Below are 25512 nucleotides of genomic sequence, written 5' to 3' on the forward strand. Positions count from 1 at the left end.
TATGGTAATAAGTTTATTACCAATATATTCAAAAAATATTTTAATACTTATAATTTAAAAATTTATAACAAGAATATTATGGTAATTTTGTTAAAAGAAAAATAAAATTTTAAATCAAATGAACAATATTTTCGAATTGGAATAAAAATCTTCTAATACTTGTATAATTAATGTCCCAATATTGAAATGAACATTCTATAAAAATATTTATATAATATGTATTTATTAAAATTCAATAATATATTATTTACCTTGTTTCAAAAACAAATATAAAAAATTGTATTTAAATTGAGAGTCAATGCAAAATATAATTGTGTTTTAAAAACGCATACAGAAAAACAATTACTTATCTTTTATTTATCTTTCTTTTTTTTAATTTTAATTTTGTAATAATATTTTCTAAAAAAAAAAACTAAATATAATAGACACTATTTGAAGTTAAACAAAACTTATTAACTAATTGAAATGCAATAAAATGTGATTGTCTATAATACTTTTCGCATTAGAGATAAATTATAGTAAGTACATATACAATTTATACAGTACAATTTAAATTTTCTTAAGAATATTTAATTTTAAGTCACTTGCTCATCACTTTCTATTTTTCCATCTGTTAGACCTTTCTCATACGCCATTGAATATTTAATTCCATGAACTTTCATATGCGAATATATTCCATTATAAAGTGCATATTTTTTACCACATATTTTACAAATATAATCTTTTATGCCAGTATGTGATTTTTTGTGCCATTGTAAAGAACGTTCTCGACTAAATTTTGCTGGACATTCATCACATATAAAAGGTTTTTCTGCACTATGAACTACTTGATGTCGCTCTAACGTATGCTTATCAAAAAATCTAAAAGTAAAAGTAAATTATATTTTGTTAATAAATAAATGTAGATATAAATATATTTAAACCTTTTTTCACATGTTTCACACTTAAAAATACGTCCATTTACATGATATATTTTTATATGTTCTTCCAAACGATGTTGATAAATAAATCTATTGAAAATATAAAATATTATAAATTCGTTAAAAAATATTTGGTGAATTATCTTACGATTTATTGCATGTTTCACATTTATATTGTCTTGGACTGGTATGTCTAATTGCATGTGATTTTAAAGCAATTTCATTAACAAATCGTTTTTCACAATGCTCAAATGTACATGCAAAAGGTCGATTTTTAATATGTAAATTTTTTATATGAAGATTTAAACTTTTTTCAGATATAAATAATTTTGTACAAATGTTACATTTATGAGTATAACGTGAACTGTCATGGGATCTTAAATGTTGTTTCATATTTGTTTTAGGAGTTTCTTTACCACAAATATCACAAATAATTTTTTCGATTGGCTTTGATATGTAAACTACTTTTTTTGGTTTTCTTTGTGCTTTTATAATTTGTTTTTGTTTAAATTTTTTTCTTTTAGAAGGATCATATTTTTCTTCAAATGAACATTGCAAACTATCCCCATTGGCTATTAATGACGTCTCCAATCCTAAAATAAATTTTTTGTAATCGCAAAAAAGAGCTAATTTACTTCTTTTAAACACATTTACCAGTTTCTTTTCTTAATTTTATTATATGTTGTGCAACATGTTCATTTAAACGTGATTGATATAGGAATCTGTTAAAGAAAATATTTATTGTTATCTATTAATATAAAATGATAGATTAATACTGACCCCTTTCCACATATATCACAAGAAAAAGGTCGCCCACCATGACGTTTTATGTGTGCATTGAGTGCATTTTCATTAACATATTTCTTACCACATCCCTCTATTATACATATAAATGGTTTTTCTTCAGTGTGTATATTTTTAATATGAAAATTTAGACTTTTTTCGGATATAAATAATTTTAAGCATATTTTGCACTGATGTACATACCGGCTATTATCATGTGAACGTAAATGTTGACGCATTTTGTACTTTGCAGTTTGTTTCCCACAAATTTTACATATAGGCTTTTCATTTAAAGCATTCACAGATTTTGTTTTACGAATCTTTAAATTTTTAAAACTTGAATCTTTTGAATCCAAATCATTTTGATCCAAATTTTTATCATTTTCCTCTTTAGAAAAACTAGAACTGCTTAACTGATTCAACAATTCAACTTTTTCTATGTCATGGTTGCCTTTATGTTCGTTAGATGGAAAGCTCTCGGAGTCACAACTAGAATCATAGCCAGTTATATTACGTTTCGTAATATCAGAAGCTTTCAATTTCTCATCCTCCATACTATTTTCAGTCATGTTTAATACATTTTCCATTGAAACTTTATTTTCTTCGATTGTCATATTATCATTTTTTAAATTTGAAATTTTTTCATGTACTTCATTAGAAATAAGTGGTTTCTGCTCTTCTAAACTTAAATTTTTATCCTGCAGAATTTGGTGACTTTCAGTTTTGGTCATATCAATTGTATTATGGTGATTTAGTTCCATAAAAGCGTCTATAGTAGAATCATTATTGCAATGGTAATGATTCTGCAGTACGTGTTTCGCAAAACTTCTTACATTTGTAAAATATATGCCGCATAATGAACATTTTATTTCAAATATTCCATTATTTGTTATATTTATTTCTCCACATTTTTCTTTTAAAAAATCGTTCCCATCATTAATTTCCTGTTTCAAATTTTGTATACTTATCTTAAATTTTACGATTTGGTTATCTCCAGCTGCATTTAAGCTCATAATTTTTTCACTTTTAAGTTATTTCTAATGTGTTTTCTTCTTTTTAGATTTACTTAATATTATTTTATAAATATTATTATCTCTTAAATGTCACATGATGTATTGCAAAAATGTAAACAAAGAAAATGTCAAATTTCTCGAGAGACAAAATGTCAACTATTGCAAAGTGTTGCCCGAAATATATAATTTTAGCCGAATACAATTTGTCGTTATCTGAAATTATGAGAAAAGCCATTATTTGGCATGCATAAAAGATAGAACAGATATTAAAATAAATTATGAAAATTTGACAATTTTTGGAGTCGAATTGCACTGTATAAGTGAAAACGTTAGTTCTTCTTATTGTCGCATGTATTTTTTTTTTAATTTCCAACAAGAGCTTTCAAAATTGTATTAAATATAAAACCTCTTCTAATATAAATATGTTCTCTTTTCCGATTATCAATATTAGAATTTTTATAAATACAAAATATTACAATTTGAAAATTATAACAAAAATTTATATTTGTTTTTTTTTTTTAAAACAAAAATTATTTAAATTTTGTATGTAACTCAAAAATTAGCCTACTAATAAATTCTCACTATTGCTAATCTATACGAAATAATTGGACAATCAATTTAACTACAAAGTGGCAGTATGCTGTAATGCTAATTCACAAGTTATTTAAGTAATATTATTATTGTGAATTGATCATATGTTTTCGAATTTATAGGTATGTAATAGGTATGTATATACATTTTATTATCATTCATTGATATGATTGTGTATGTTTCAATGTGTAATGAAATGAGGTAGAAAATTGAAAAACATAATTATTGTATGTGTTATGCATAAAAAATAGCAATTCTTTTATAGTACATAGCAATAGTGTATGTTCGTATATAGATTATATGTACAATATGAATAAATGTCACTTCATGTTTTTTTTCTTTTCCATCTGATTTTAGAAGTGATTGGCATAAATTATAACGCGATATACATATGTACATACTTACATATGTACATCATATCTAGGAATGTACCCGGTTGAATCCGAAAGTACCTATCAGATTCTATATTAAAATTTAATATGCATACATATTTGTAAAATTCATATACAGATGTAAGTATAAGTACATATGTATGTGCAAAATGCGTATACAGATGTAATTACTTATATATACTCGTATATGTATGTGCATCGAATGTTGATAGCGAAATACAGGTGATGAAATTTTCATGTGTTTAATGTTTTTTATTTGTAACGGTATTCGGGATGGGAATTAAAATAAAAATACTTGCACTATCCTATATGGATTAGTTTATCTACTTGTTAATATTTATGTAATTTCTGCTTTGTAATTTACAAATAATTATATACATATGCACTTGGATACTATTTATGTTTTTCTTGTAGGTATGTATACTTTGTTATGCATTTAGTATCTAGATGGCTTTATGTGGAAAGGTAAGCATATGTCCATATATACAAATGTATATATGTATATGTGTGTGTTTATGAAAGTTGATGCGGTATTTACTTTACGTTATAAGCATATTAATTTATTTTTTTGTAGTACATACATGTAAACATACATATGTATGTAGTTTGGGTATCCACTTGATTTTCATTACGCTAAAGTTTGTAATCTAACAGCTGATTAATCGAATGCATTCAATTCCACATATACATTTGAAGATTCTATGTACGTACATTTGTGTGCATATGTGTATATATGTATAATGTATTTAAGAATGCGTATGTAAATAAAATAGTATTGCAATAATTTATATACTTAAATACTTACACGCATACATATTACGTAGATCATAATTATTCATAATGGAAACTCTTTTTTAAAGAAAATTATTTATTCTTACTTGAATTTGTTTTTTTAAACAAAAAATAGTATATAAACTAAAATTCAATAAAGCACCTACAACTTATTTGCATACAATTGATATTCATACAAAAATAAAAATAAATTAGTACTATGTACATAGTAATAACAGCTAATAATATTGTAAATTCAATAATATGAAATGAAAAAGATCTTTAATTCACAATAATGTATTTTTGTTTTGACGCGAATTCTTATAGTCTAGTAGCCAAAAAATAATTTCGACATTATGTATATACCATAGATATTAGTAAAATTTTCCATTAAATAACTTAAAAATTTTTCTTTTGATTGCCCCTGATAACAACAAGTAGAATTTTCAACAGATTCACTACGAAAACAATTTTTATCGGCTTTTTTTTTTTCTTTTTATATTTTTTTCTTAAATTCTTGTTTTCGTTTATTCTTTAATGTTTTTGTTTTTTTATTACTTCTATACATAAAAATGTTAGCTTTTCATTTTATTTACAAACACTTTTCTACATACAGAAATACACACAGATTATATATCCATACATGTGTACATATATGAATAAATAAAATTATATACTTTTATCAACTGATATATTAAACATATGTATATAATGGATTTATAAATTGTGGCGATATCATAAATAAATAGTATATAACAATATTATGTGTATATATAGCAAATATATAGTAACACAATAAAAACCAGATCTGACATATCATGTTATATTATAACGTTACTCTACGAAGATTTTGGTACTATTGTTTATTAATCATGTTAAGTACTAAAATTTTAAATAATTAAAATATTCACAATAATTGTTAAAAGTTAAAATTCGGTATTTTGTTATACGGCTCATTTTTTAAATACATACATAGTTGCATTTTTCATTTTTAAATTCATTTTGAACATTTTACTTAATTTTTTTATATTTTTTGCATGCATTAGACATTTTTTGAATTGTTGTGGCAAGCAAAATAATATTATTAATAGTAGTTTAACTTATTATGTAATTATTATCACGAAAAAAATTTTGACTTCCGTGTTACCAACAATTAAAATTGTCTTGTGAGATTTAAATTTGTGAGATTAAGAAGAAAATCAGTATTGCCGAAGTGCGTATATTGCACACAAAATTGTATATATGTATTAGCAAAAATCAAGTACGTATATTCTTTTCCGAATTCAATTAAAATTTTTTCTGCTCTTGAAAAAAATATTCAATTAATTCGTTTATTTTTAAGTGTCATAAATTGAATTCATTGGAATTTTAATAATAATATAGTAGTTATATAATTCATCTTGTAAGTAATTAATTGCATAGGTACCTTTTGATAATTGCCAATTCCAAAATATTAATAGTAATTTTATTGTATTCTAAATTAGTACTATTGTTCGCATAACAATTTAGTATTATATATTGGAAAATATTGTAAATCACTGTGTACATTATAACGTTAGTATAACACTGAACATACTCAATTATTATACCATATACAATATAAATAATAATATCAAATTGTGCTACATATTATTTATATTATATATAGCCTATAATTTGCAATACAATATATCAATATATTATATACATACATACATATATGTGTATATTATTATATTTTTATAAAAAAAATTCAACTACAAAACATAGTAAATAATAAACATATGATATTATGTGAATATGTATAATAATAATTTAATATTTTACGAACATAGGGCCATAATATAAATAAAAATATCTATAAATATAAAATAAAATAACCGTATATATTATGTATTACTACACCATACACATGTATATATACGGTCTTATTGACTTATTTACGATTTCACATGTTTTTATATGACATACATATGTATATATTTTATTTTATATACATAAATAAGTATGTGTATATGTAAACATTTTATATTTATTATATATTTTTATATTCTTATTCTATTTTATGCATACATTCATGCATATATTATCTATATACTAAATTACTTATGTATGCAGGGAATATATGTATATCATTTAATACTCATATTATTATTTTTTATTGTTATATTAAGAAACACATTCAAACATACACACATATACGAGTATATAATATATTTTTTTGTATGTAGAAAAGATTTCGCGGTAGCACGTTAAAAAGTTTTTCTTTTAATTTTTCTTCTTCTTTTTTTTTTTGTATTTTGATTTTTTAAAAAAAAAACTTTTCATTCTTTCTAATCAGTTCTGTTTGAAAATTTGAACCGGTCGGTTTTATTTAACAAAAAAAAAGAAAAAAAACTTTTTTAAATTTATTTTTTAATTACAAAAAAAAAAAAAATTAATTTTCGTTTTAATTTTTTTTCCCCCTCTGTGTAATAAAATAAATTTTTATTTAAAAATTAAAAAAAAAAAAAACTCAATTATTTTAATTGTATATAAAAAATAATATAAAATTAAATATTTTTTAATAATTTTTTTATTTTTCAATTTATTTCTTTATTTTTTTTTAATTTTTTTTTTTTAATATTGAATTTTATTTTTCTTCTAATTTTCTTCCTCCTTCTTGTACACATACAAACTAATTTTTGTTTTCTTCCAATTCTCATATAGAAAATTAAAAACAAAAAAAATAAAATAAATTGAAAAAAAAAGAGAAAGAAAATAAAAAAAAAATTAATCTTTTTAAATGTTTTGAAAAAAAAAAATTCTAAAAAAGAACTTCGAGTGATTTAAAAAAAAATATAAAAAAAAACAAGGAATTCAAATAAAAAAAAAACAACCGAAAAAAAAATTAACTTTTTAATAAAAAAAAAAATTTCTTAAAATTATTTTATTTTTCTTCTCGATTATTAAGGTACAAATAAAAACCTATATATAGTGTGTATGTATATGTGTATATATAATGGTTTATGTTATAATGTTAATATGTATGTACGCATATGTATGTATGAATATTTACGAAAAAAAAATATGTGAAATGATAAAAAATAAAAAAAAAAATTGTTTTGATGTTTTTTTAATGCTTGTGTTTTTGTTCCCGTTTCATTTTTTTATTTCCTTTTCTTTTCGTTTCTTTTTTTTTTAAATCTACAATAACAAGATTTGGCGGAAATTTTTCTTATTTTGTTTTTTTGGTATGATAAAATTTTGATAACAAAATAATAATAATAATTTTTTTTTTGTTTTCAATAATTAAAATAGAAAATAAAATAGGAGAACAGAAGAAAAAAAATCAATTTAATTTTGAAAAAAAAAAAAAAATAAAAAAATTTTCAGAATTAAAAAAATATTAAGAATATTTTTGGAATAACATTTATTCTGTTGGTCTTTTTCAAAGGCTCTTTCAAAAAAAACAATAACAATAACAAACAAAAATATATGATTTTGGATACAATTATAAAAGAACAGAAATTAGTAACAGAAGAGAAATTAATTACAGAACAGAAATTAGTAGCAGAACAGAAATTAATAACAGAACAGAAATTAATATCAAAACAGAAATTAGTAACAGAACAGAAATTAATTACAGAACAGAAATTAATAACAGAACAGAAATTAATAACAGAACAGAAATTAGTAACAGAAATACCATATTGACTTCAAAATTGCAATATAATTGTATTGTAATACACTACATCCAGCAATTTTTAATAAGGTTAAATTTTCTATGAATACCGTTATTACTGTAGTTTTGGAGTTAGGGATTAAATAACAATAAATTTCTGCCTTTTAATTTTCATCATTTAATTTTAATAGAATAAAATTATGTTTTCCATTTATTATTTCGTATAAATTGGTATATGAATAATTTTTGAGGCTTCAGGTATTATATTGATTAAAACTAAATATTGCAAAATAAAATATCTGTTATACTTACTTTTTATAATTGTTTATTATGGAACAAAATAATATAACAAATCAACTTGTATGTTTAACCAACTTACTTAATATTGAAAAATTTTGATATTTTTGCATGTATAGCAAATAGAAAATTTTAAAATATTTAAAATATATATAGTATTTATTGCGGTTCTCTGAAAAACAAAACACAATTTCCAAAATAATTGTACCGGAATGTTGAAATAATTAAAATTTAATAGTTTGGAATTGATTTCAATAGAACGTAATATAATAAATAAAATTTGTTGAAAATTCATTAGATTTTGGCAGATTTTAGTTAAAACTTTACTATATACATTAATTATTTTTAGTAATTTTACATTTTTGAGTCGAATTAAATTCATTTAGAATCAAATTATTATTTATTTGATAAGAGAAATAAATATGAGTAAATTAATTACATTACATGTAATACTGTCCAATATTTTATAAATTATTATCTTCATTATTATGTACAAATATATTTAATTGTCTATTATTAAATTCACTTGAATAATTACAGAATATTTTTCAATATATATTTTCAATAATTTTCAATAACACAATTACTACAATCAACAGTAATAGAATCACTATATAACAGACATACTGCATACAACAACATGTACAAATATGAATTCATTTAATAATAAAATGATTTCTAAACTATATAACAATTTAAATCAATATAATAATAATTTAATTTTAATTAAAATATATATTTGAAAATATTTTATAATTATGTAATTTATAGCTCGTAATTATTATAATGTATAATGAATATTGCAAGGGATATTGTACTCTGCGTCCAATGAGTAATTCATATAATTTTTATGTAAAATAGATTTTGTACCTACATACTTACATTATATTTATTATATACCGTTTAAAATCACATTATTTTGTTATACATATATCTATACATATTTAAATGTAAAATGTAAATTAATGCATTCTAATTTTTCTTTTAATTTTTTTTTTTTTGTAAAAATAATTAATTAAGGTCACGAATTTAATTAGAAATATGATTAGGTATAAAGAAAAAAAAAAATATATTTTTTTTCTTATAATAATTTTGGCATAAAAATGAAAAAAAAAAAAATTTTTTTTTTACCGGTTAATTGGTGATTTTTTGTTAAAATATTGCCGGTCTATGAAAATTGTTATACACGTTATATGTATGTTTGTATGTTATATACAATAATATACCGGTATATATTGTAATAAAATACTTAAATAACGCATACGTATATATGTGTGTATACATATAAAATGAACAAAAAATAGAGAAAAAAAAATGATGAATTTCAATTGTACTCAATTTTTAATACTGACATTCATACATATATAAGTGTATATAAAAATAAAATTTTTCTTAGATTTTGTTTTGAATGCAACAGGAGGTTAATAATATAATTATAGATATATACATGTATGTATAAATATAGGTTATAATAATTTGGATATATAAAGAGTAAGTAATGTGTTTGAGTGTGTAGTGTTCGAATTTTTTGTTTTGTTTTAATATTTATTATTATTGTTATTTTTATTACTGTGGTTTTTTTAACCGGCTGTTTATAACCTTTAATAATAATATTTTGTTTTGAATTTTCACTGTTATACAAAAAATTAGTATGTACATATTATTTACATACATATACACATTTACATAATATTACTTTAAAATAATTATGTTTGAAATTTTAAATTTCAAATTTTTTGAAATTTTTAGTTATAAATTATATTAACTTGTCGAATAAATTGCGTGTCTTAGAGTTAAGGATATGTGTTATACTTATAAGTAGTTATGTAGGTTTATGAATAATAAAAATTATGAAATTGTTATGGTTTTCTGATTTTCGATTTCGTTTGATTTCAAATATGAGATCCTTATTAAAAATTAATATTTTTCTTATATGAAAATATTTTTCGTATAATGAATAAATTGCTTCTTTGGGTAATCCACAGGATCTTGTCAGAATAAGTATTATAATTTAATTATAAATTTTGATAAATGACGATCCTTCTATTATGATTTAGTATGTACAGTGAGGTAAATGATTTTTCATTAAAGGTAATGTGTACCTACTCTCACAAAATATGTTTCTTCTATAAGTGATCAGAAATTTTACTGTTCGTATACAGCTGTTCGGCGCCCTACGCGGTTCTCAAATAGTGTGCCCTACCGCTTTCCAAACAATAAAGAATATGCAATAAATATTGAATATTTATATAATAACTGCACCCCTTATTTTCTGGCGCTCATTGCATATGCTTACTTTGCATATATGACAGATCCGGCGCTGTTCGTATATCAAGCATGTAGCTTAATTATATTAAGCTGTTCGTATATTTAGCATTAATTTTAATAATTCAATAATTAATAATTTTTGATAACCAAAAATTAATGTTAATTTAAATTACTTATAAAATCTTCTGAAAATTTCCTTACAATTTATTTCAAAAATTGAATTTACTAAATGTCTATATATATGAGAGTTTATTCCCATTTATAACAATACATACAGCAATACAATAAATAATACCGTAATACACAAATATTTAAAGTGAGAATTTTTCTAAAATCAAGTTAAGTGAATTTCTTTAATATTAATGAATGAATTTCACTGTAGCATTGCTAAATTTTGGAACAATAATTTACAAATTATTCTAATGTTAGCATTTCTGTTTGCACTCTATTAAGCCGCTTGTACTTAATATAGCACCAAAATTTTCAAATTATTTCTCTGTATATTAAAATTATTTGCTATATGTAGAAAGTTACATTATGTATTGTATTAATTTGGAATTAGGTTCTAAATAAAGTTCTTTAGTAAATATATTTTGAAAATGCATTAATTTTATAATTTTTCCCATTTATGCAAAATTTCCATTTAATAAATGTTTTTATAAAAAAATTTAATAAAAAATAATTTATACGATAATCTCAATAAATATTTTAATTTTATTAAATTTTTCCATTATTTTAATTTGACAAATTATTTTCGAAATTCTTTTCTCCATTCTATTTTTCATTTTCCTAGTATTTAAATTTTTGTTTTCGCTACATGATTTCGTATTGGGGGTTTTGGTATTTTCAAATTTTAATTAAAATGTAGAAATATTTTGTACTCTATAAATAATTGATAATAATATTAAAAAATAAATTTACCCAAATTATATTTATACAGAAAATGAATTTCTGTATTTAGCCCCGAATAATGAATTTGAAAAAGATTTCATTTAATTTAAATTAATTATTTTGCGGGACGCATTAAGTACAAATTTTTAAGAAAAATCTAATAAAATCCAAATTTATTATTATTTTGTATATTTTCGTTCTTAATATGAAAAAAATTATTGCAATAATGTTTTCATGCTATATACTCTATACATACTTATACATATATTTGTATGAAAAACAAAACAATTATTTTTAAAATTTATAATGTGTGGGATTCTACGCATAATTATTATGTCAAGAAAATTTAATTCATCGGTCAATTTTATTCATAATGAAAAACAGATATATACTTATATACTATGCAAAAGTATATTGAATTTTGTACAAAACAAGAATATATGCGGGGGGTATATAGATATATACTTTTTCAAGTTAGTCGTCAATTTAATTTTACGTCTTATGACTATTAATAAAATTTAAATATTCAAGCTCACCTTGAATAATTTTTTTAAACAATCTGATTTCTTTAAAAAAAATCTTAATGATAATATTTTAATATTATAATATAGCATATTGTCCATATATATACTTAAAATATAATACTCAAATTCTACATTTAAATCTTAAAATAAGAATTGTATAAAAGTAGATGGGAAAAATAATTTTTATAATATTTAAATAAAACCAAATACAATTTTAATTTTTGATTTCATAAAATTTTAATAAAATTATATATATATGTATACAGGATGTGTAAGATAAGCAGGATAGAAATTTTTTATTGCTATACCATTTATTTTCTAAACAATTGGTATTTGATCATTTTCTAGTTTTATATTAATTGATTTTTAATAAATGTCCTTTTGTCAAAAATCGTATAACTCTATATAAGTTCAATATAACAGCTATAAGTTCAAGAACTTTGTGAATTAATTTTAAGAATTTTAATATTCTTTTTCAACTGCGATGTTTTTTAAAAATACTGTTCTAGGGATTCTATGAACAAATATTCAAGTCATATGGGTATAAATATCTGAACTATTCTAATTATGTTGCAATTGTTAGAAATATCGCAGTTATATAGAATTTTTCAATTCATGAATTCAAATCGTATAACGGTTTTGTATATATAACATTTAAAAATATATAAATTTTAGTAAATCAATTGAAAAAAATTTTTTTTTTTTGAAAAATTTCAAATCATTATTAATAAATTTTAATCTTTGATCATCATTCACCTATACATACAAAATAATATGTCAATAAAATAATATTTTAAAAAAAAATTCTAGATATACAATATTTATTGAAACAATGCGTACATACATACATACATACATATGTATAATAATAATTTATTAAATAAAAAAAAAAGTATGTATAATATTTAAAATTTTAAATATTTATTTACTCATTTTGTTTTGTAAATAGAAATGAATAACAAAAAAAAACAAAAAGAAAAAAACAAAAAAATATTATGCCATACATTTTTTATTTATTTATTTAAAAAATATTTTAATAATTATTAAGAAAAAAATTGAATAAAAATTTAATCCTATACAAAATTTAAAACGTCTTAAGTTGTTTTAAGACAAAATTGAGTTTAATTGGTTTTTGTAATAATATGCATGAGTTATACTAATATAACAGTTCTTATGCTATAATAATTTGAGAGTTAAAAATGTTCTCATACTCTAATATTTAATTTGAGAGTTTAAACAATATGAAAAGTTCTGTCAACTTATAATATTTTTTTTTTGATTAATTTATTAATGAATTTTTAATTACAACTTAAGACATTTTAGCTTTTAGGTACCAAAGTATTATATTCATACGTATATACATATATAACATACAATACAGTTGCTTTTGTGGTACATATATCCATATAATAGACATACATACGTATATACATATATACTTGTATAAATAAAATAATTTTGAAAAATATTTTTTTAAATGTTTATATACATTTTTTTTTTTAAATAATAAATTATAATTTTATTTTTTTTTTTTTTTATATGAAAAGAAAATTTTTGAAGTTTTTCTTTCAAATTGTGTGAAGAAAAAGGTCATTAATAATAATAATTTAGAGAGAATATTTATATATACATATATACGAGTATATATATATGATATATGATAATATAAAAAAATAAAGTAATAAATAGAAGAAAAACTTAAAATAAACAAACATTTTTCTTCGTACATAATAATCTATGAAAAATTATGTGAAAAAAATAACAAAATTAACAAAACAAAAATATAAATGAAAATATTTTAAATAAAAAAAAATATATAAATGATAAATATTATTTTGTATATATACTTTATGTATAAATAAATATATATACTAACTGTATAACAGTTATTATCGTCTTCTGTTTTAACTATATATATATATATATATGCAAATTAAATTACTCACATATAAACACTTAATATTAAATTTATAATTTTATGTATATATATATATAATTATATATACATATATATAATTATATAGCATACGTAAATAAATAAATTAAAAAAAAAAAATAACAAGAGAGAATTGTGTTCATAATTTGAGTTCATTATACTCAATTAGCGGTTTATATTATTATATTATTTTTTTTTTTGTATAAATAAAACACATAATTTGTGTGTTGTTTTGGTATATATCAAAATAGCATCACAGGTAAGATATATAATATATATATAAATATATATTTAAAATAAAATACTAAAATTATATATATAAACGTTTATACATACATATGCATATATTTAAATTATATATACGATAATTAATGTAATTAGTTTCTTAATTAGTACACTAGTTATTTTAAAATTAAAATTATTTTAAAATTTTCAACAATTATACATATTAACATACATGTAATTACATACTATATATATATATATATATATATATATTAATATTTGTATATTGATATGTAAGTTGATAAATATTTGCCTAATTTGTATTTATATTTATAATTACTGCAACTATGGTCTAATTTATAATTGATTTGCACTTAAATATTTACTATATATACAAGTACATGATACATATGTATAAGTATATGAACGTGATTTATGCAATAATTGTGCAATTATAGTATTTTTTAATTATATTAAAATTAAAAAAAAAACCTTATTAATCAAAATTTTTGTTAAAAAATAAACTTATAATAGGTACTCTATGTTTATTAAATGGGTAAATTCGTCCATTGGTTTTTGCATATCTGTTGCGCTTTCATTTATAAAATGTTTGTGAAGGAAACCTAAAATTTAAAAAATAATTAATTTTTTCTGAAACAAAACATTAGATACTTTTCCTTCTCAGATAACAGCCTTTGAAAATCCTGAGACAAAACGTTAGATAACTTCCTTCCTCATATACAACAGCCTTTGAATATCCTAGTAATTTTGTTAATTTACAATGGAAATTCTATGGAAGTATGTATTAGCTTTTAATAGCTTATTATATACTGAAAATATACGAGGGTTATTGTCTTATTTCCACAATATCAATGACTTCTTCGATACAGGTACAGAATCTCCCACAATATGTAGTAAGAGCGTAGTAGCAAATGCTTTCTTATCGAAAATTAAAAGCCAGTTAACTCCAGCTAATTATAGCTTGCTGTTTAATTTAACTGTTTTTCTAATTATCTGTAATAAATTTTTTTAACTGTAAAGTATGGTTACATTTCTAGCTACTTTTAACTCTAATAAAAGTAGTTTTACTTTACGCTAATTTACTTTGAAATAACACGATAGTTTTTTAAGCTTATATTTAATATGTCCATCTGTTGAATAGTTCTTACAATCGCAATATTTTTAAGTCAATTCCTAAAATTCTTAGAATTTTTTTTTTGTAATTTGATGATTAAATCGTGCCTTCTACAGTATTTTAATGTTAAATATTTTTATTAGTTATACAAGTGTTTAGTATATAGAATGTAGACATATTCTACTTAATTCTCTCTATTTTTTATGTAAATGAATTTAATAATGATAAGCAGATTATTATAAATAAGCATATTTAAGTATTATAATTGTAGAATTTTTTTTTTTGATAATTTTTTTCTAATTAATTTATAGTGAGATAGTGATTATTACTTTACAGATTAGTGGTAGCTAGTCATATCAAAAACGTAAATTATGCATGTGTTTTCTAAAAAAATAAAAGCACGTTTCACATTATCAAACAATAGTTTTTATGATTTATGTGGAACATTGTAAAACTGCCATATTTGCTTTTTCGTATAAAATGTTCGTAATTAATTCAAATCACTCATACTTGTTTGGTACATCTACTTGTCTTTCCTAAAAGTATGCAATTTTCAGGCAATGCTGCAGTTGAGAATCTTGTTAAACCAAAAATAACAGAGGTTCTAAAAGAAAAGAAATAATTAGTACTTAAATTATACTTATTAAGAAATAATGTGCGGTTCATACTACAAAATTGTTTCCCTTAATTTCACTGGGGTTATTTACGGTGTTAAAGAAAACTACATTTGCAGATAATGTTCCAAAATTTGAAATTTCTTTTGTTATATATTGGGGTTCTAAGAGTTAAACTTTCCAGAAATGTAGAATATTCCATTTTAGGGAATATAATTTTTGAATTATATTCACTTCATAGTCTATTTTATACTAGCGTTCTCTTATGTCTTCTTATACAAATAAAAATGGTTAGATGGCGGTGCTGTTTGACATTTGGAAATTGCTGAAATGTTAAACAAATTGTTTTATTTAAAAACATTGTAGGTCAAAATTAGAAAACTAATTACCTTTTAGTAGGGTAAAGTTTTGATATTAGCTTTTTTTGCGTGTATTAATCTTGTATAACATTTTTCATTATGAAATTTCTTTTAGAATATTCTGTCAATCAAAATATAAAATTAAACCAATATGCGTAGGCATATACACTGCACAAAATAATCATGTTCTTATATAAGTACTAAAATTTTTTTAATAAAAAATTATCAGGTATAAATATGAACACTTAAAGTACTTAAATAAATTAATGACAATATTATAGCATCCAGGGTCATAAGTTCAGGGTTAAATTTTAAAATTTATCTTTATTGTATATACACACATACGTTTTGTATATGAAAAATAAACTTTTATATTAAGTATAATATATTATTTATGTGTTTATACCAAAATGATAACATTTACCTAATTATATTTAATAAATGTTAAAATTATGACATTGTAATTGTTGAATATAACACTTGTTAAACAAATTTACTTTTGTCATTACAAAACTTACCTATGTAAGTATATAATACTTACGTAAATAATAAGTAAATTTATTCATATTATATACAAAATATATATACAAGTAGTTATATATATTTTATTAATTAATAATGTAAATTTAAATGAAATCATCTTGTTATTAGTTATAAGTATGGTATATAAAACAAATATATAAGTTTGTATATTTAAAAAAACTCTTAAATTACTTTAACAAATATCTAAATTTTTATGTAAATTTAATTAATCAATTAATTTTATTTACATAATAATTATATATTCTGTAATATTCTAAGATGAATATTATATACAATATTATATACCATATTTATATATATTATATATATATAAGTATATATATGTATATATTATTGAAATTGTTATACTCGTCTCAATAAAATAATCTTATTAAGTTATTTTAATTGTTCAATTTATACAATAAGCTGTTAATTTAAATAATTATGAAAGTTAAAAGCACTTCTATAAAACGTGAGATGAAACAATACATATTAAAATTATGTGTATGTCGAAATCACTATAGTAATGCTACTATAATATTTCTTTAGTTATTTGAGATGATTTCGTGAAAAACTTGTTGTATAACACATTATTTACGCGTTCTTATAACAGATTGTGTTCAGTTCGAATATTTTATTATACATAGTTTCTTTATTGAATAATTCTTTATTAAAATTCGGAAAGTTCCGAGTTACAATGCAAAACACGTAAATCCATGCTAAAGTGAATCAATTAATAGATTGTGTAAGATTTAAAATTGTTCATAAAAATTAATTTTTTTTTTAATGCGCAAACGGCATCCTCGACTTGCAGGACCTCATTACACGATTAATCGGTATGGCCAACTTGCTTGACCAACATGTGTGACCAACTTGCATGACCAACATGTGTGACCAACTTGCATGACAAAAAGGTATGACTAACTTGCATGACCAACATGTGTGACCAACTTGCATGACCAACATATGTGACCAACTTGCGTTACCAACATGCGTAATTACATTTTACCCTAATTGGTTAACATACCTCAATTAACTTTTAATTCATGAAGCGACCGGTACTTTAAACAATATATCTCAAACAATACTTAAACCAATATATAAGCTTTGAGTACGCAGCACCTTTTAAAACTAACCAACAATGCCGTAAGAGAGTGTAATATTGACCATAACTTTTAAATTAAAAATACTAATGGCAAGAACGTACGATAATTTAGTTGGTACTTAATAATTAATTGCTTGATCTTTAAGTTATTGAAAAATTTATTAATCCATTACATTTTTAAAAAAATTTTAATTTGTTATAATTTACAAGGTACTGCCCACAATGACCATCCTTTCATAATATCGAATAATAATATAATTATGACAATGCTTTATTATTTTATTATACTGTCATAATAAACAAGGACTTTTATACAAAGTAACGTGATAAAAACAATTGTTGTCAATAGATTTTTAATCGTGTAACGTTTACGGTTGCTTGTTTACTACCTATTTATTATCGTAATAATGATTAAATGCTTAAGTAATAATGATTTAAAGAGTTATTCAAATTAATGTCTTGTATGTTTTATTATGTGCAATTATATTAAACTGATGATTTAATGGTGCATTTGCATTGATGTCACAAAATCACAGGAAAGATGTTTTTAGTTAACATTGCACTGCAATAGAACTATACTAAAACAGCGCTGCCAACAAAAATTCTGGTGTAATTTCAATAATGTCTGTGCACTAATAATGAGTTGTGCACTAATTGAAGTTAAGAATTTAAGAGCAGAAAAAAATTTTGTACTGCCGATTTGATACACGATGTTTTGCAATTCTACCAAAAAAACGGAATGCTTTTTCAGTAAAGTACAAAAAAGTGCAGCCATTGTAGATCTTTGCTAGAACAGCAAACGCGAATTCAACCTAAATCTGCAGTCTGTAAATGTAATATTGCAACAATTTTATACTCATTTTTTAATCTGCTTATTATAAAAAGCAACATTTCAAGTTCTTTCCAGTTCTTATTGAATATTCAACAAATTTTGAATTTTATTATGAACTCAATTTCTTTAAATTGCTGTTATTAGCTAAATGCGTCCAAATTACTTTTATTAACTTAATATACACAGAAATGTGGTCAAATAAGTGTAATTGCATTATAAAAAAAAAACATTTTGTAATATCAAGCCGTTCGTATACGTACTTATGAACTCTTTTAAATCTTATACAATTTATGCAATTTTAATATGACAAAGCCGTTCTATATATCATTTAAATATTTAATATAACTATAATATGCCACCATTTAACATGACAAAATCAATACTTTTAAAGTGGATAATATTATGTACTTATATAAATCGTGTTATTATTATAGTCTTGTATATATAATGAGTTATTTTTTTTTCAAAAACAACAGCCTAACAAGGTAAAAGATAAAAAAAAATATTATTATATGTGCTTTCATAATCAATAAAATATTCTATCTTGTCACAATATATTATTATGTATGAATGTGATAACCATACAGAAATATTTAACTTGCCTACATCTACGGCGGTTTGGTTCTAAGCTGTGTACATATATTTTTTACTTATTACATTCATATATTTATACATGTATGTACTAAGCGTAAATGCTGAATAGAACAGAAATTTTGTATTATTTAAGTACGTACCCATATAGGTTATACTTGTAATATACTTACTAAACATTTGATTATACGCCAAAAATATACATAGTATTATTTAAGTATAATGCTCATTGTGTACTATGTAATTTTATATGTATGTATAGAAACCAGCTGTTTTTTATCTCAGCAAAAAAATTAATAGCGAAACAAAAAAAACAAATGAAAATACTCATATATATACAAGATATTTGCGATATCATACATACATACATACATGGTATTATTAAAGAATGAAATTGAATAAACAAGTCAATTTGTTATATATGTACTAATGTATGTATTTATGTGACAAGTATTCATGTTCATATATAGATAGACTTATTTAAATAATATTTATTTATTACAAAGTTTAGTATCTTCATAGTATATAAGAATAAATGAATTATACAGGGGTATTCCAATAATTTTAAATGCATTAAGTATTTATGCCGTTATACAAAATATTTTCAATAAAATATGCCTACTAATTTGATTGATGCCCATATTTTTTAAGAGAGAATGTATATATAGCAGAAAATATTTGCACATCGATAATTAACCCTTTAACATTTTTCTAAATTAATTCACATAATTACGATTGCTCCTTAATATATGCATTTTTGTTTTCAATCTTTTATAAAAGATTCAAAGTAATCCCAATAAAATGTGTGATTCATTATAAAACTAGTAGTTCGTATTTATGCTCTTAACACTGGAACTAGAAATAATAACAATTGTTTAATATTTCAAAATAAATTTTTGGAACATTTTCGACATACATATGTACTTATTACTGTTATTGGCGTTTATTTTTGTCTCTATTTGCATAATTAATTAATTATCATTATGGGCTTTAACTTTTAGGAAAAAATTTGAAATTGAATAAATTGTTTTTGGATCGGTTTAGGACCAGATTCAATCAAAGTCGATAATCCGATTATTAATAAATTAAATTACAGTGCACAAACGATATTATTGAGAAAATATCAAATTTGCCGATAATAATTTGCTAAACAACAATATTATAAATAAAAAAATCTATTTAAAAGTTGATAATACACACATATACATTTTCTCACGCACGCTGATGTTATCACCATTTCGTGCAAATATGCAGGCCTCATGTTATGCCATTATAACATTTTGAACTTAAAATAACGATAAATTGATAATCTACCATTTATTCTACTATAATACGGTATTATTTTCACCCTGTATAACAACAACGAACTTGTATTTGTATATAATCTTAATAGAGTTGATTTAAATATAAAATACCATTTTTGATAATGATTAACACTTTATGATAAGCATAAATTATGAAAATATTTTGTATAAGTATGCATAATAAAATATTGTACACTGCCATATACATACATATAAATCAAAATCAACAACATAATATAAATAATGTAAACATACATTTATTATAATAATAATAATGTGCACATGTTAGAAAATTATGTTCAAATTAATGATTTTGATTAATTAGAATTGTATGTATGTATGTATGTACTATTATAACATTTAAGTATACATAATTATTATTTATTTATCAACATGATGTTATTCATATGGAAAAAAATATTGTATAAATTTTTATTATTTTTTTTGTTTGTTTCTATACATGGTCACAGCAACAAGTTTTGTTATTCAACCGGCTTTTTTTTTAGTTATTTTTTTTTCATAATTTTGTTTGTAAAGATATATATATATATATATATGTGTGTAGTATATATAAATTTGATATTTATTAAGTATGTATATATAGTTCATATAATTATATAATTTGTATGTACACAAAATGTACATATGTATACACCATGCATCTTCTGTGACGAAGCGTAACAATATCCAATTAAATTTTTAATTTTTTTGACTCGATAAAAAAGGTTTTTTAAAGCAAGGACATTTATTTTTGAAATAAAATTATTATTTTTCTTTATAATGTTATTGATTATAATTAATAAAATATGGCAGAAACGGTAAATTTAAATATTTTATGTAAAATTTCATTGAAAATTTTATGTATATTTGAAGTAGTTCTTGTAAGCACAAGACTAAGAAATAGAAAGTGACCGTTTAGCGAATAATGTCCCTTGCGACTTACGTTGTTACTAAATTTTAATTTATTTTTAATACATATGATTGTAGCTATTCAATTGTGGTAAATACAATCTTAATACAGGAGGTATGATTTTATACCTCGACTAACATTCAAAAATTACTTGATTGCTTATTTGGGTTCGAGAAGTTTAGATTTAGATTAAAGTGAGTACATAGATGTAACTGTACGATTGAATCATATCAAGTAATTTTGTCAAATAAAATTAATGCCATTTTCTAACTGAATTTGTAAATAGATTCAGTGTAAACATATTTAAGTGTATTTTTAGTTTTTATTTCCTCAATTTATGATAATTTCGTCTTTAACAAAACAATTAAAATATGATTATGAAATATTGTTTTCAGAAATTAATCAATTTTTTCACTAACACTTACAGTTTAAAATAGAGAATAATTTTAAAAATAAAATAGAGAACAATTTTAATTAAAGAATTAAAATAGAAAATAGAATTTATGAATCAAACATGAAACTGGTTGTATATCAAACAAAAAGTTTGACAACTAAATTAATTAATTATTAATTGCTGCTTCATGCAAATTATGCGCAAAAACTGCAGGAACTACTTTTAATTCAAACTCAAACTAACATGTCTGCCTGGGTCCGAAAAATATATATTTTATATTTTTACATATAATATTTTTTATCGATTTAAAAGTTTTATTTAAATATGTAGAAATAAATGTTATAAAAAGTAATGCTTCACCACTGATATTCATAATACACAAGAACAAAATTGACTCAAATAAGTACTTAACATACATATACCTACATATTCCTATTCATTAATAATAATTTTGAAGTGTGTATATACATACATATGTACATAGGTACATATGCATACTTTTTATTTATTTTATTAATGCATGACTACAATTTATTTTTGTTTTGTTATACAATAAGTCAATTCATAATCATACATATAACAAGTACATTTTTAAATTAAATATGTACGTGCATACAAATAGACCTACATGTACATGTATGTATGCAACAATTGACAGGCTATATACCTTTGTAAACATGTATGAACATGTTTTATATAATTATATGTTTTATATATGTATATCAATTTTATACAGTAATGCGGTTGAATTTATTGTGTTTATAATACAAATTGTTATATAAAATTTATTGAGCTTAGTAACAATATAATATATCATTTTAATATATTATAAAATTTGTAGATCATTGCGATTTTTGTTTTTTATATGTATATTGGCATAGGTATTTACACTTATGCATACATGTATATACAACATGTATATCAGTTTTTGTGATTTTTTTTTTTATTATTTCTTGCACTTAAATATACTTTTTCAATTTCAAATTTTAAATGATTTTGAAGAGATAAATAGAAATGCATTATAATATTCAATATACATGCGTCTATGGTGATTTTTTGAATTTGAATAAAATTTACTTTAAAAATTTTAGTTTGAACTTTGAACTTAATTAAATATAATTTATAGTTACCATTCTATTAAGTAGTAGGTACGTAAGCTCTGTTCTTTGTTCTCTGTAAGATTTGTTCGGTGCCCTACACGATTTCCAAAAATTGCGCTCTTTCGCTTTCAAAACAATAAATAATGTACAGTAAACATCCTGACACTCATTTCATATGCTTATTTTGCATATATGATAGATTCGGCACTGTACGTACTCTCTGATGTAAGACTAAGTGCAATTGTAGAATCAGCTTTAGTTTTTTAGAATTTATGTGATGTATTATAGGAAAAATCAACTGTAGGTCTAAATTATTTTGTTATGGTCGTATAGAGAATATACGAATTTGGTCTAGATTGTCACACAAACTGAATTTTATAAATCTACACAGATAAGTAGTAGGTACGTAATAGTTACTATATTAGTATATTTGATATAGTAAGTTGAAAAGTGAATATGGCAGGAATCCTTTTCGTACAACACAATGAATATTCATGAGGTTACTGACTATAGTTAGTTAAGATTAATTAATGAATGGTTTATTACAATAATTAAAATTTTATTTTAGAAATTATTTTGAGGTTATACTTAATAACAAGCTGCAATCAAGATTAATTTTATTAATAAATTTCTCAAGTATTAAAAATTAATTTTAAAACTATTATTTTAATGTTCATACTAACAAAAACTAATTAACAAATTCTAATATTAATAATTTCTATTACTTATTGCATCATCAATCTATAATTTTTATAGTTACGAGTATAGAAAACATAACCAAACTTTTACCTTTTAATTTAACATTATAATGACATTGGAAAAAAAATAGCAACAATAGTTTAAATCTGTCCTATAATTTCTAGAATTTATATTTAAAAAATATAAAAAATTTTTAAATTATATGTTTAAATAAATAAGTATAAATCTAAATTTAACTTATAGATCAAAAGAATTGTATAACACAAAAAAAACCACATAAATCAAAATCAATTGAAAAATTGCACTTGAAAATGAATTTCATTTTTCAAAAAAAAAAAAGAGCTTTCCATTTTTCTGTGGGCGAGTTATATATTTTAATTAAATAATATATCAATTACAGAGTATAAATATAACAATGATAAATTTATAATAATGATAATTCTATATTTCAATAAAATTTATTTTAATTGTGCAAAATAGCAGAAAGTTAACAATTTGTTATTTTTTTCACAAGTAAGTATGCTGATTTAGAATATGGTAATCATACCTGTGTATATATGGTTATGACTATATATAGAATAAATGTAATACAATATTAAATAAGTATATTATAGTTTAAACAATATAAGTATGTATAACAAATTTCTAATATTTCAATCTGTCAATATTAATAATTGTTTTTGAAATTAGAATTATAATTAAAAGTAATAGAAAAATAAAAAAAAATATATAAATTGCTTTTATTTTTTTGTTACTAGTTTAACATTGTATAATTTTCAAGTTCAAGAATAAATTATAAACTGTAATATTGTTATACATTGAATTTGTTTTTTACAATATTTTATTAGTTAATTGAACATAATTTTGTATTTTGTCTTAGCTAATTATTAAATTCTGTAAATATTCCGGTAATAAGCCAAGAAACCGAAAATTTCTTAATATATAGTTTAGAACAGTCTAGAATAGAAGACCACAAAATTGTGATTAAAAGTATATCAACTGCATTTAATTCTGCATTTGAAATGAAATGCCTTCTGCAATGAATTGGCTTTTTATAATCTAATTCGATTATCCTATACAAAGTCCGGACTGAGTATTAATAATTTATTCTTGCAATAATGTAATTTTTTTAAGTATAATAAAAAATATTAAATACACTGCCAAAAAAAAAAATGAAATTATGCAAATGATTATATAACACTTATTTTACAATCATTTCCTTAATGCTTACAAATATATGTGCTTACATATGTGTTCTACAATATTTTTTTCTTTTTCAATTTTCATTCAACAAATTTTATTCACTTTTAATAATATACAGGCATTCCTCGTATAACACATTCTCTTTATAAAATTATGCTTTTGTTATACGACGATATAAAATGAATCGTGTTGTACGAGGGACACCTGTATTAACTCAATTTTTTTTTTTTCAATTTTATATTATTAAAAAGATCAATAACATTTTGAATTTGGAATAATGTACTTAAATTGATAACAACAGCATAATTAACTATTGTTTAAACTATTCAGCTTTTTTTTTTTTAATTTTATTATACAATATGGGAATTAAATATATGTATAATGGGGTGATTTCAATTTTTTATATATGAAAAAATTGTTTAGTCAATAGATTTTTTTTTTTTTACAAACATTTCATTTTCATTTTGGATTTGAAAAAAAAAATACAATT

The 25512-nt window shown here is 21.6% G+C and overlaps 1 protein-coding gene across 1 annotated transcript; it reads right to left on the reverse strand.

Moving 5' to 3' along the window:
* Positions 1 to 433: 433 nt before the first annotated feature.
* On the reverse strand, positions 434 to 2749 carry LOC129607523 (gastrula zinc finger protein xFG20-1-like). The gene is made up of 5 exons (XM_055518554.1): positions 1908 to 2749; positions 1575 to 1642; positions 1069 to 1513; positions 924 to 1010; positions 434 to 861 (listed from the first exon to the last, which is right to left on the reverse strand). Exons 1-5 carry the CDS (start codon positions 2714 to 2716, stop codon positions 576 to 578), a joined length of 1695 nt encoding a protein of 564 aa, XP_055374529.1. The 5' UTR covers positions 2717 to 2749; the 3' UTR covers positions 434 to 575.
* Positions 2750 to 25512: the final 22763 nt, after the last annotated feature.

Source organism: Condylostylus longicornis, unplaced genomic scaffold, assembly GCF_029603195.1.
Source record: "Condylostylus longicornis isolate FDR11 unplaced genomic scaffold, ASM2960319v2 ptg000027l, whole genome shotgun sequence".
Classification (NCBI taxonomy): domain Eukaryota; kingdom Metazoa; phylum Arthropoda; class Insecta; order Diptera; family Dolichopodidae; genus Condylostylus; species Condylostylus longicornis.

Coding starts and splice junctions, on each gene's coding strand:
- LOC129607523 (XM_055518554.1), bottom strand. CDS start 2,716: ATGAGCTTAAATGCAGCTGGAGATAACCAAATCGTAAAATTTAAGATA. Junction 1,514..1,574: donor AAAATTAAGAAAAGAAACTG/GTAAATGTGTTT, acceptor AATTTATTTTAG/GATTGGAGACGTCATTAATA. Junction 862..923: donor TGTGAAACATGTGAAAAAAG/GTTTAAATATAT, acceptor TTTTACTTTTAG/ATTTTTTGATAAGCATACGT.